The sequence below is a fragment of the Phacochoerus africanus genome, chromosome 3 (genome assembly GCF_016906955.1).
Source record: "Phacochoerus africanus isolate WHEZ1 chromosome 3, ROS_Pafr_v1, whole genome shotgun sequence".
NCBI lineage: Eukaryota > Metazoa > Chordata > Mammalia > Artiodactyla > Suidae > Phacochoerus > Phacochoerus africanus.
Window position 1 is genome coordinate 14363285 of NC_062546.1, and position 13774 is coordinate 14377058.

General features: G+C 48.5%; 1 protein-coding gene and 1 pseudogene across 2 annotated transcripts in view; both read left to right on the forward strand.

Annotated features, from left to right (window-relative positions):
- The first annotated feature begins 306 nt into the window (after positions 1-306).
- LOC125122516 (protein SDA1 homolog) lies at positions 307-2619 on the forward strand (annotated as a pseudogene).
- A 1054-nt stretch (positions 2620-3673) lies between these two features.
- Positions 3674-13774, forward strand: part of SLC13A3 (solute carrier family 13 member 3) — a 75450-nt gene continuing 65349 nt past the window's right edge. For both annotated transcript variants that reach the window (XM_047770953.1, XM_047770954.1), the window contains exon 1: positions 3674-3836. In XM_047770953.1, the coding sequence (XP_047626909.1) occupies positions 3726-3836 (111 nt within the window). In that variant the 5' untranslated portion in view covers positions 3674-3725. The remainder of the gene's footprint in view (positions 3837-13774) is intronic.

Here is a 13774-nt window from a genome sequence, read left to right on the forward strand (position 1 = left end):
AAGAGTCAAATCCAAGCTGTAGCTGCCAGCCTACACCACAGCTTAGGCAACACCAGATCTTTAACCCACCAAGCAAGGTCAGGGATTGAATCCACATCCTCATGGATACTAGTCGGGTTCTCACCACTGAGCTATGATGGGAACGCCAAAGATTACTTTTATAACAAATGATACTGCAACAATTGGTCAATGATGGGGGAATAAAAGGAGAAAGAAAAAAATCTCAATCTAAGCCTTGTACCTTATATAAAAATTAACTCAATGTGCTGTTTCTGATCAGCAGTAGCTGAGGCGGTAGGTGGTTGCCAGCCATTTTGGTTTTCTTAAAATTGCTCACCACGTAGCCAGCAGCAGCGAACACATCTAGCTGAAACAATAACAAGCTACCCAGCAACCTGCCGCAGTTACAGTATCTGATCAAGCTGGACCAGCCGGCCTACATCAAGGAGTTTCTGCAGCATGTAATCCCTGCAGATCCAATGTGGAGGTTTTCAAGTCACAACCAAATAAACCCAGCAAAGAACTGGCAGAGCTGGTGATGTTTATGGCACAGATTGGTCACTGTTATCCAGAACATCGATGTAACTTTCCTCAAGAACTGAAAGATCTTCTCTCCTACAGCCACACTGCCCTGAATCCAGATCCCCAAATGATATTTTGCAAAGCTCTGATCTTGTTGAGAAATAAGAATCTCATCAATCCATCAAGTTTGCTAGAACTCTTCTTTGAACTTCTGTGTTGCCATGATAAGCTCCTGCAAAACACTTTATTACTCACATTGTGACATAGCAAAAATACAAATGCAAAACACAAGAACAATAAGGTGAATGTAGTATTACAGAATTTCACGTATACCATATTACGAAACAGCAATGCAACTGCAGCCACGATATCTTTAGATGTGATGATTGAACTCTACAGAAGAAACATCTGGAATGATGCCAAAACTGTCAATGTGCTCACAACAGCATATTTCTCTAAGGTCATTGGTTGTTGCTTTAACATTTTTCTTGGGAAAGATGAAGAGGAGAAACAGGGCAGTGACTCAGAATCTGAGGATGACACACCAACAGCAAGAGACCTGCTAGTGCAGTATGCCATAGGGAAGGAAAGCTCCAAAAACAGGACAAAGTTGGAAAAGGCTGTGAAAGTGCTCTAGAAACAAAAGAAGAAGTTAAAAAACAGAAGTGTTCAACTTTTCAGCCATTCATTTGATTCATGATCCCCAAGATTTTGCAGAAAAGCTACTGAAGCAGCTAGAGAGCTCTAAGGAGAGGTTCTAAGTGAAGATGATGCTCTTGAACCTCACCTCCAGATTGGTAGGAATTCGCAAGCTTTTTCTCTTCAACTTCTACCCTTTTGTGTAGAGGCTTCTGCAGGCCCACCAAAGAGAAGTAACGAAGATCCTTCTGTTTGCTTCACAAGCACCTCATCACTTAGTACCCCCAGAGATCATCCAGTCATTGCTCATGACTCTGGCCAACAATGTCGTTACCGACACGAACTCTGAGGAAGTCATGACAGTAGGAATCAATGCTATAAAAGAGATGACAGCTGGATGTCCTCTGGCTATGACTGAAGAACTTCTCCAAGACCTGGCTCAATATAAAACACATAAAGATAAGACTGTGATGATGTCTGCTAGAACTTTGATTCAGCTCTTCCCAACACTGAATCCTCAGATGTTGCAGAAGAAATTCCAGGGTAAGCCTACAGAGGCATCCTTAGAAGCAAGACTGCAAGAATATGGAGAACTAGAGGCTAAAGATTACATTCAAGGAGCAAATATCCTGGGAGTTGAAAAAGAAGAAAATGCTGAAGAGGATGAAAATGGGTGGGAGAGTACCAGTCTCAGTAATGAAGCTGACTCCAACAGTGAGTGGGTTGACGGTGAGTGGCTTGACACACACCATTCTTCCAGTGAAGAACAGAAATTTCCAAGAAGCTGAACAGCGTGCCTTTGGAGGAGTGGAAAGCCAAAGCTGCAACTGTCAGCACCAGCTGAGTTTTAAGTGAGGAAGGCTTCTTTGAGAAAAGAACTCGACGCTGCCCCTGGGAAAGCCCAAAAGAGGAAGTACGTCCAAATAGACAGTGATGAGGAGCCCAGGGGTGAATTACTTTCTCTTTGGGCCATTGAACGCCTTCATAGAAAGCCAAAGTCTGACAAGGAGACAAGACTAGCGACTGCAATGGCTGGAAAGACAGACCGAAAAGAATTTGTGAGGAAGAAGACCAAAATGAATCCATTTTCCAATTCCACAAATAAAAAGAAAAAACTGAAGAACTTTATGATGATGCGGCAGTCATTGTGTCCGGTCCAGAAATAAGCGTTCTTTCCAAGAAAAGCAGCTGACACTACGAGGTGCACTTTTGAATAAGAGAAAAAGAATGAAGTAACTTCCAAGGAAGTTTTCCATTCCAAGGAGAATGCTGAACTTGAGTCATTACTCTGAAAATTAGTAAATTAAGTGTTTATTGTAAATAATTAACTCATGGACTTAAATATAAAACATAAAACTATAAACTGTCAAACTTCTAAAAAAAAGTGTGAGAAAATCTTCAGGATCTAGGGCTATGCAAAAACTTGGACACCAAAAGCATGATCTAGAAAAAAGAAATTTTGATAAATTTGACTCCACCCAAATTACAAATATTTACTGTGTGAAAGGACTGTCAAGAGGATGAAAAGCCAACCTATAGACTGGAAGAAAATTTTTGCAAACAACATATCTGACAAAGGACTGGCATCTAGAATATATAAAGTACTCTCAAAACTCAACATCAGAAAACAAACCGTCCAATTAGAAAATAGGCCAACAACAGGAAGAGGTAATTTCCCCCAATGAGAATATACTGATGGCAAATAAGCACATGAAAGGGTGTTAAATATTGTTAGCTATTAAGAAAATGCAAATTAAAGGCCCCAATGAGATATTTCTGTACACCTATCAGAATGGCTAAAATAAAAAATAGTGACAACCCCAGTGGTGACAAGGATGTGGAGAAACTGGATCATTTATACATTGCTAACAGAAATGTAAAGTAGTGCAAACACTTTGGAAAATCACTTGGTGGTGTCGTTAAAAACCAAGGAAGCAAATACTACACAACGCAGGGTTGTGCTCCTGTGCATTCCCCCAGGCTCCCACCTTCAGATAACTCAACCATCACAGAAGAAAAGAAGAAAAACAGTTATCAACAGCAGTAACTCCCAACAGAACTTTTGTCTAGTAGAGACCATTATTATCATCTCCCCACTTTGTGGATGAGAAAACTGAGGCTCAGAAGCCTTTGTCAAGGCCACACAGCTAGTATGTGGCAAGCCAGTATCTGAACCTAGTAACCTACTCGTAAGTGATTGTCAGCACGGCCCTTTTCACAGGTGAAGAAGGAAAAGCTAAGCCATTTGCTCCAGACCACAGAGCTGGAAAGTCAGGTTTAAACCCCAGGCCACTCTGCCTCGGGGCTGGAGTGCAGCTCTCTGCCTTCAGGGCGAGAGTCCAATTCTTTAGTTCTTGTGTGTCTAACTTTTCCCAACGTTCCCGCACTTCTTTCGCCCTGTCCCAGGGGAGCGGGCGCACCACCCTTTTCTTCCCGGACGCATAGGGAGAGGGCGGGACCCCAAGCGCAGTCCCCTCCCTAGGCCCTCCCCCAGGCTATAAGCCGGAGCCGGGTCCAGGCGCGGACAGTCCCAGGCTGGCCCGCTCCGCGGGGCGATCGCACAGATGGCGGCGCTGGCGACAATAGCCAAGAAGGTGTGGAGCGCGCGGCGGCTGCTGGTGCTGCTGTTCACGCCGCTCGCGCTGCTGCCGGTGGTCTTCGCCCTCCCGCCCAAGGTAACGCCTCCTCTGCCTGTGCGCCCCCACATTCCGCCCTCTGGGCGGGTCGCGCCACAGGCAGGACCCTCTCCGCCTCCGAGGTCCCAGTCTAGAGAGACTTCACCAGACCTCCCTCGACCCTCTCTCCTCGGACTGCTGTGAATACCCCTAACCTAACCTCAATCCCCCTTTCTCAGCTGCTCCTTGGAGCCTGGGTCCCACCTAGCCTTCTGCATCCTCTCACTTTTACAGCAATGATTTCTCCTTATTGAGCTACAACTATGTGCTTGGCTCTGTGTTGCACATTTCGTTTGAAAAATCACAAGGAACGCTTGATGAATGCCAAGCAGTGTGACCTGGGGCAAGTCACTTAACCTCTCTGAACTTCAGTTTACTAGTTTGTAAACATGGAGGAAATGATAATGCCAACCCACTGGGTTGTAGCGAATATTAAAGGAGGAAATATATGCAGATCTCTTAAAACTGAGCCTGGTACACAGTTAGTGCTTGAGAATACACTGGCTGGTCTTATTCTAGGCACCTTACATGATAGGGACAGCCAACATTTCATAAACGCTTCCTGGGGCTTACAAGGAGCAGTGCTAAACTTTGCCTTAGGTGCATCATTTTATTTAATCCAGATTGAAAGTACCCTTCAAATGGGGAGGATTATTTACCCCCTCTTCCAGAGCAGAAAAGTGAGGCTCAGGGAGAAGGGACTTGCTGGAAACACAGCTGAGTGGGGAGTCAATCCGTGGTTTATCAGGATCCAGAATCTGAGCTGTTTCTAGACTCAAAGAAAGTAATCCCTAGATGATCAAAGGCTGCAGGCTGAGGTCAGGAGTGTCATGACAAAAATCACCACCAATGGGAGCGGGAAGGAGATGGTACTGCCGGTCCCTATTGGGGTCCCTCACCTGTGCTCAGCCCAGCCGAGGCATCGTGGAAGGGCAACTCGTTAGACAAAGCTTCAGGAGTGGCTTCACTATCCCTAAATGAGATCTTAAATGTTCGTAAAAATAAAAGCGAAGAGGGTATAATTTAGTGGCAGATTACCCAGCACCACCAGCAGAGAGCAAGGGAGCTGGAAGAAGTGTGCTAAAGGGCTGCCTGAAGGAAGGAGCCTTCCTTGGGCCCCAGGAGGGAAGAAGTAATACTGAGAAGATGGTGTCAAGGAGATCCAGGGCAAGTTCTTTGGTGTGGAGTTATCCGAGCAATTAGACTTTCTTGACATGCAAGAGAAAAACAGCAAATGCTGATAAAAGGATTATGTTGCTTAGTCAAAAACTAGCCCACCCTGGGCCACTTGCTGACTTGAGGACCTTGGACTGATCTTTCTTCTTTGGGTCTCACTTTCCTTGTCCATAAGATGAGGCAATTGCCATACTAGCTTCTGAGACGTGCTGTCAGGGGGTGAGTGAGGAAGTTGCCTCACTTTGTGAAGCATCACTGGTGGAAGGCTGGATGGGTCTGTGAGGTCCCAGGCGGAGCTCTGGGGAAGAAGTGATGAAACACAGAGGATCTCTCTCCTCAGCAAGGGTTTCTGGAAGCTTCTCTCCACTCTGCCTTTTAGAAAGATCTGTGAATCCAGGGGCAAGTCCAAGTGCTTTGGGGCCTAAAGCATGTCCTATCCAAGAGGCTCTCTGTAAGAAAAAGCACAGAGATTTACAAATACAAAATTCAGTACAGGTCACTGTGCTGTATAGGAGAAATTGATACAATGCTGAAAATCAACTGTACCCTAATTTTTTAAAAATTCAGTACAGGGCTTGGGAGTGGCTCTGAAGCTTAAATTACATTAGCTTCACAGCAAATCTGTTTCCATATGAACCCCAATGTGCACAGGTAACAGTGAAAGCCTGTGACCTCCTCTGATGGTGGTAAGCCTGATAAGGTGTTTTATTGATTGCTTAACTCTTATTATGTGCCGGGCACCACGCTAAGAGTTTCTCAGGCGTTGTCTTATAAAATGTCCACAGAGGAGTTCCCATCATGGCCCAGCGGAAATGAATCCAACTAGGAACCACGAGGTTGCAGATTTGATTCCTGGCCTCGTTCAGTGGGTTAAGGATCTGGCATTGCCATGAGCTGCGGTGTAAGTCGCAGACGCGGCTTGGATCTGGCGTTACTGTGGCTGTGGTGTAGGCTGGCGGCTACAGCTCCGATTCGACCCCTAGCCTGGGAACCTCCATACACCACAAGTGTGTCCCAAAACAAAACAAAACAAAACTCATTTAGAAGTAAAATAAAATAAAATGTCCACATAACCAGGGAGGTTGTTGCTGTTAGCATCCTTATAGAACAGGTGAGGAAATGGATGCTCAGCAAGGTTAGATGACTTGCCTAAGGTCACACAGCCTGTACAAAGCCAGAATGCAGCTTCTGTACTTCTAATACTGCATTCTCTTTCTTTCCTTAGTTATAATTAAGAACCTCTTTTGTTTCCCCTGGTGGGGACTCTTTGTGTGGCCCTAGATGTCACGGCCTTTTAAAGTGGCTGATAAGCCAGGGCCTCCTCCTAGGAGGCAGGTCTGGCTTCCTGGAGGATCTTAACCTCCTTCAAAATCTCTAGCTTCACACTCAAAACCCTCTCCCCCATGTAATATTTATGTATAATTATCATTTCATATTTATTATATCATAGTTCTTATTAATAATTGACTTGTTTCTTAATGTGCAGTGTGAATAAAAGCATCCCTAGAGAATATTAAGCAGAGAAAGTAGCTGTTTTTATTGATCTGTGGCATACATTTAAAGCAAACAGAGTGAATGTGCTGTGTGTGCAAATGTATTTTCAAGACAATTCTTGTCATCTTAACCAATTTTAATTCTATAATAACCTCTCCAAACTAAAGCTGGTCCTCTAGAAAACACTGTGTTTTCTGTGCAAATGTAGCTTCAAGGCAAGTGTCCTCAGTGTTCAGCCCCACCCCCAACATCAGATTGCTGCTTCTAAGCCTCTTCTCACCTAGTGATTCTGGACCCGCCCATGCAGGTCATAGTGTACAAATGGGTTTCCCAAAACTTTTGCAAAGTTGCAGGTATCAGATCAGGAAAGAAGTGCGAGATGCTCGGGCGTTTGTCCTTTGCCTCCTATTGGGTCCTGGTTTTCCAGCTTGATAATGTCTCCAGGCCATTGCTACTCGGATGTTCTAGAAGTCTGTGTGAAAGAAAGGGTTGGTTCTCATGCACCTGTCCCCTGGCCACTGGTGAGCTGGTCTGCAGGGAGGCTGGAGTTAATCTGAAGGGTAGGGGTGGGGGGAGGAACAATTCTTACATTATGTCTTCCTGGCTTAGAAGGCTGTCAGCAGGGGTGAAAAGGAGTGGGATGCCCTTCTGGAATGCAGTAGCTGCAATTTCCAGGGCCACTGGGGATCACAGCCACACAGAGTGCTGGAGACTGAAGAAGTCAGGACACTGCTGGAGGGACCACCTCAAAGTGTTCCAAGAATGGCCATCCTGGAAGTTGGATGTTAGAGGACTGGCCTGGGCCAGCTAGTGGGGACAGGATGAGACTGTTAACTCTGACTTGCAAATGAGCATCAGCCCTGGGCGTTTGCAGAGAAATCTTTCTCCTTGCCCGCCTTACACCCAACTGAAACCACCTGGCCAAGATGCGTTCTGAGAGTGGATGCTCACAGGTGACTCTAAGGATGCTCTGAGGAGGGGGAGTTCGGGGGAGGGGGTGCTCTGGGCAGGACTGCCATGGAGTGTTGTGCAGGAGACTTGGAGAGGCAAAATGAGACTAAACTAGTCTGCATGCCACGTGCCCAACCAGACAGCCTGGTGCAGTGCCAGATCCACCTGAGGAAGCGCCCCTTTCCCAGTTTGCACAAAGGTGTCAAGGCTGGCCATCAGCAGACTTGTTCTGGGGTGGTACATCTCTAAGATCAGAGGCCCACGTTTTTTGTATTGGCCTATTTCTTGAGTGGTGGAAGTTTAGGTGGGTGACCAGGAAAATGGTCATTTCATTCCCAGTTTCAAGTCTTTGGAATTAAAACACTAGATTCTCATTCCACACACTTGCTTTGTGACCTTGGGCAAGTCATTTGACTCCTCTGGGCCTCGGCTTCTTCATTTATAACATACTCATAATATCACCTTCGTCCCTGGTTGTTATTGGAGCCCAATGAAATCGTATATTGTATACACCATAACTTCTTTTTGTTCGGTGCTCAGGGTATATTTTAACTCCCCCAGTTTGCAGATGAGGAACCTGAGACTCAGAAGTTAGACCGTGGAAAGAGCATGGGCCTGAGAGTTGGGAAGACCTGGGTTTGGGTCTTGGCTCTGAAACTATGAGATGGGGAGCTCAGTTTCCTCACATGTGAAGTGGGGAGGACTCAGGTGCTCCCGGAGGGCGACTCTGAGACTCTGTGAGGAGAAGAACCAGAAACTGTCATGATCCGTGTCAAACGTGCTGGGCTTTTATAATAATGATGCCCGCTCAGAATGGTTCCCCTTTGCCCGACTCTCTTTTACAGGCCTTTCGCATTTTAGTTCATTTACCCCTCAAATCAGCCTTCAGAAGTAGGAATAAGAATTATCCCCATTTTTATGGACAAGGAAGGTGAGGCCCAGAGAAGGAAGTGAGTTGCCCGAGGCTTCACAGTGAGCTGTGAGTGACAGGAAACTGAGCACCGCCGTCTCCCTCTTCTTGTCCAGTGATTCCCCTGTCTCAGGCTCCCAGTCATCAATGTTTTATTCCTTTTTTTTTTTTATGTCTTTTGTCCTCTTAGGGCTGCACCCTTGGCATATGGAGGGTTCCAGGCTAGGGGTCTAATTGAAGCTGTTGCTGCTGGCCTACACCACAGCCACAGCAACGCCAGATCCTTAACCCACTGAGCGAGGCCAGGGATCAAACCCGCAACCTCGTGGTTCCTAGTTGGATTGGTTTCTGCTCCGCCACGATGGGAGCTCCTCAATGTTTTATTCTTAATTTAGTCTCTGAAGCCGAACTTCTAGAGAAGGGGTAAAGGGAATCAGAGGTCAGGCTCCCTTATTTCTGCTCAGATTATGATAAGCCCTCAAGAAAGCATAAGAACAGCTAATATTTATTGATTACTTACTAGAGGTTCTGGCCCCCTCTCCCTCTGCACCAGCCACACTGGTGCTTCTTGGTGTTCTTTAAATATCCCAAGATTGCTCTCACCCCAGGGCCTTTGCACTTCTTGTTTTCTCTGTCCGAACTGCTTTTCCCCCAGATGTCTGCAAGCCTTGTTCCCTCACTTCATCCATCTGAGTTCAGAGGTGAACCTCCTCAAAGGCCTCCCCTGACCACCGTGTCCAACCTAGAAAAGGAAAGAGCCTTTACCCTCTCTCCCCTGCCTTGTCTTGCTTCATGGTTTTCATCACTGTTTGGCAATCTCTTATGTATTTAAGGAAAGGGCAAGTCAGGGTGAGCAGGCTTAGGATTGGCTAGTTCAAATAATTTCAGCGGGCTCTGGGGCCTAGAGACTGTCCCTAGTGTCTGTTACCGGGCCCTGGGGTGACTGAGGCAGGTAGATAGCGGCCTGGAGTGAGAGAGCTCAGTAAAGGAGGTGGTCGGGGTATGGGCTCTGGATTGGCTGGTTTTGAAAAGCACATGCAAGGGCGAGTTGTTTCCTATCTCCAGGAATTAGCTAGCTCTGGGAGGGGCTAAGCCTGCAGGGTTAGCAAAGTCCTAAGATGCCAGAGCATCAGATTCAGAATCTAGAAAACAGGGTTGTTACAATCCCCACACCCTTCTCTTCTTTCACTGTGGTCGAGCCACACAGGTCTTCTTTTGGTGCCTCGAACCTGCCAAGCTTGTTCCTGCCCCCAGGGCCTTTGCACTTACTATTCTCTCTGCCTGAGATGCTCTTGCCCCTGATCTTCCGCAGCCGGATCCTTCCGGTCTTTCAGGTCTTAGCTTCAAAGCACCGCCTCTGAGGCGTCCTCCTCGATTACCCCTTCTCAAGAACACTTGGCCTCCTTATCCCACAAAACACTCTTGAAAACAGCCTCCTCTTTTATTGCTTTGGGGCATTCATCCCAGTCTGGAATGATGTGTTCACCGTCTGCCTCCCCCACTAGGCTGTGAGTGATGTCAAGGCAAGGCCCACGTCTGTCTTACTCCTTGCGGCATCCCCAGTGCCTGCGACAGTGTCTGACACATAGTAGGTACTCAGTCAGTGTAAGTGAATGAGTGAATTTGCATTTGAACTCAGGGATCTGTGCTTTCTAAAACCGCAGACTGCTGCTAATCAGTGTTTCCAGCCCACTGATTTTTTTCAGCTGGGAAGACTGAGGCCCAGAGGGGCCATGGAGGGACTCTCCAAGCCCCTCCCAGCCAGGTGGTCCCAGCACCCTCATTTGTGCCCCCTCCATGCTCTCCCGCCAGGTTTGACCTGTGGCCCACATAGACCCTTGGCCTCGGAACCACTCCTCTGAGGCCCAGCCAACTTTCCACTTTCCCGGAGATCCTGCCAGGTGTATAAACAGGCTGATGCGATTCTTGTGATGCGGTGGGGAGCAAGATCATGTTTCCTGACCCAACTTGGTAGGACAATGCCCTCTGGACTGATGAGCAGGATTTTCAGACACCCCCAGACCTCGAAGACACAAAGTCAGCACCTTAGCTGGGCTGGACCTGGCCAGGGCCTGGAACCAGTGACACAAGTGCTTGCTAGGTTGGACCTGGCCAGGCCTGGAACAAGTGACACAGGTGTGCCCCAGCCACTGTCTTCAGCTGTGATGCATCAGGGGAGATCGAGATGCACAAGGCCACACCATCTCTGGCAAGTCATTTCCCTCCCCCAAGCCTCGATTTCCTTATCTGAAAACTGAGCGTAATGAAACCTGCCTTCTGGGAAAACTTGAAAGTGCCTGACACATAGTAGGAAATTGATAAAGAATTTCATCTGTTACTATTATCTGCAAAATAGTAGTACCAGGTTCTCAGCTCTGTCTACTTGTCTCTGAAATTCACAGGGGAAGGAGCCATCAGTGAGAAGTAGCCTGTGCTGGGGGGACAGGGGAACCGATACACAGGACAGAAGAGTGACCCCCAGCTAAACAAAGACATTAGGAAAGGACAGCGGAGGCCAGCAGGCCCCTGCCGGCCAGCCCAGTGGTGCCTGTACCAGTCCCTTTGGCTCTGCTCTCCTGCGGGGGTCCTCTCTCCATCTGAGCTGAGCGAGGGATTTGATTTCAGCCATATTAAGCTCTCCTTCAGGAGTGTGCTGATCCCTGGGCTCCTGCAGGAAGTGAATTCAAGTTTGTTGATGTCCTGGGTCACATGCCTCATTCGTGCCCTCTCCCTTATCCCCCCAAGAGGCCTCCTAAAGAGCCATAGCCAACACCTCTCTAGCATTTAGGAAGTGCTAGGCACGGCTCAAAGCACTCAAGATATGCTTTCTGGCTCATTTGTGCTCGCCCCGGCTCTGTGGCGCAGGGGTTGTTATTATCCACACTCACAGATGAGGCAACAGGCACAGGGTGAGCTCCCGCAGCTTGGAAATAGCAGAGCTGGGATTCAGACTCTGGCATTCTAGCTCCAGAGCCTGTGCTCTTAGCCGCTGCATGACGAAAGGTGATAGATCCATTTTACAGATGAGAAGGCTGGCTCAGAGAGGTAAGGACACCTGCCCAGTACCTCACAGCCTTTGAATGAGTAGTGAGGCTGGCATTCCAGCCTATGTCTGCCACTTGACAGCCCACACCCCTTCATGGTTCAGAGGAGGCAAGGGGGAAGGGAGTGGTCGTGCTGGGTGGTGTGGGGGACATTAAGAACAACTTCCCAAAGGAGAGACGGGTCATTCTGACACTGGAGTAGGAATTTGGAGGTCTCAGGGGATTCTGAAGATAGGAACTGTCATGGCTGGTCAAACATCGTGGGTAGGAACATGAGTTTGGGTGCTTGAGTACAAATTCTGGCTTTTTACTATGCTGTGTGACCTTGGGCCAGTTAGTCAACTTCTCTGGGCTCTGTTTCCTCATCTGTGAATGGGTGTGATAATAATCACTGATGCTTGTAAAGGGCTCAACAAATGTTGGCTGCCTTCATGGACAAATCGCTTCTTGTGTTCTAGGCTCTGGGAAATCCTTTGAATCAGAGGTCTCAAGTGTTTTGCTCCCCAGGAGACATTTGGCAATGCCTGGAGACATTTCTGATTGTCACAACTCAAGGGAGGTGCTACTGGCATATGGGGATGATGCTAACCATTCTGCAATGCACAGGGTGGCCCCCACAGCAAAGAATTCACAGGCCCCAAATGTCAGTGGTACTGAGGTTGGGAAGCCCTGCTCTAAAAGCATTCGTTTGATCCCCCAGCAGGTGTGTGAGGCAGGCGTGGTCAAGTCACATTTTCTGTCAGGGACCCTGAGGCCCAGAGAGGGGAAGCGCTTGCCTGTGGCCTCACAGCCTGGCCACAGAAGCCTGGTGCAGGGGGTTTGGAAATGGAGGGCATTCCAGGCAAGATACCCCCCCACCGCACCCCATCGCCTGCGGCCCCCGTCCCAACCCTGGGCTCTGCTGAGCTGACGCATCCCCTCTGTCCTCTGGGCTCTCAGCAGGCATGGACAGCCTTCCTTCCCTTGGTTGGAAGAAACAACAAGAGAGGCCCTTGTTTGCTGCCACCCACAGCCCTGATTGTCCCTCCCCATTTCACATGCCGCTCGCACCTTTCTCTCATGACAAGCCATTTTGCCGGCTGGCTCGGGAGGCCTGGAGGAGGGGGGAGAAGGAAGGAAGAGTCGTCCTGCTCCTTTTAGCGTCCCCTGCCCATGACTGGCCCCCTTGGATTTCTCTGGAAAGGGCTGGGACTCAGCAAAACACGTGATGCCCCGGCAGGGCATTTTACAACAGAGCCCCCAAAACCTGAAATGTAGGACAGTGTCATTTTGAGCCCTGGGGATGTGGTCTGCTGTGCCTACATGTGGGACAAGAACATGGGGTGTCAGGCCTGGGGGAGCCCAGCAGGGCCTGATGCAGTGCCCTGCCCATGGCCCAGCTCCCAGCTCTTGGTGGGGAAACCGAGGCTGTACCGAGAGGCCCTTCTCTACCCGCACCAAACTGGCCATCAGTCCAGGAGACTGGCTCCCTTTCCTGTTCCTGATCTGGTTCTTCTGTGGGATATTAACTTCTTCCAGACCTCAGCTTTCCTCCTCTGGATAGGGGTCCGCCTGGAACCACTGGGCTGCTTTGTCCCCAAGGATCACTTTCTGAGAAGAGGGGGCAACATCATGAGAGTATGAGCTCTAGCGCAAGATTTCCTGGACTCCAGGCTGTGTGACCTTGGGCAAGTTCCTTGGCCTCTTTGTGCCTTAGTTTCCTTCTCTGTAAAATGAGGACCCTAAGAGGACCTACTTCAGAGGGGTGTTATGGAGATTGGTTCTCTTACCTAAATACTCTGGGCTCCATGTAGTCATAAGAGGTTCTGGGTAGGTGTCTGCTGTTACTGTGGTTATTAGCATTGGTAGTATTGTTATGTGCATTACGAATGAGCCTGTGGAGCCAGGTGTCTGGAAGGGCTTTCCAGGGGATGAGACTTGCTTCTGCATCCTCCTGGCCTCTTCCCTTTACTCTCTGTGTAGGTTCTTGGGTTCTCTAAGCCTCCATTTCCTCTTCTGTAAAATGGACTCAATCTCATCTCCTAGGAGCTGCTGGGAAGATTAAATGAGATAGCGCTTATTCAGAGAAAAATCCCAGCGAAAGTTCCCTTGCCATTCTTATTCTCGGCCTGAAGCCTAGACTCCCAGAGGCCTGGAAAGTGAGGGATTGTAGGTAGTAGAGGGTCACTGTCTAGAGGGGCTTGGCCTGACTCCTCAGCAGCAGAGGTCAGCTTTCCCATCACCCATTTCATCAGCACCCAGGATGCCTGGGGCAGGGCCAGCTGGACCAGAGTAGTGGTGAGATGGTGCTAAACGGTAGGGAATTGAAAATGTCAGGGGCAGGGACGACCTCTGTGCCAGAGAGAAGTTAGGCTCAGCAGTGG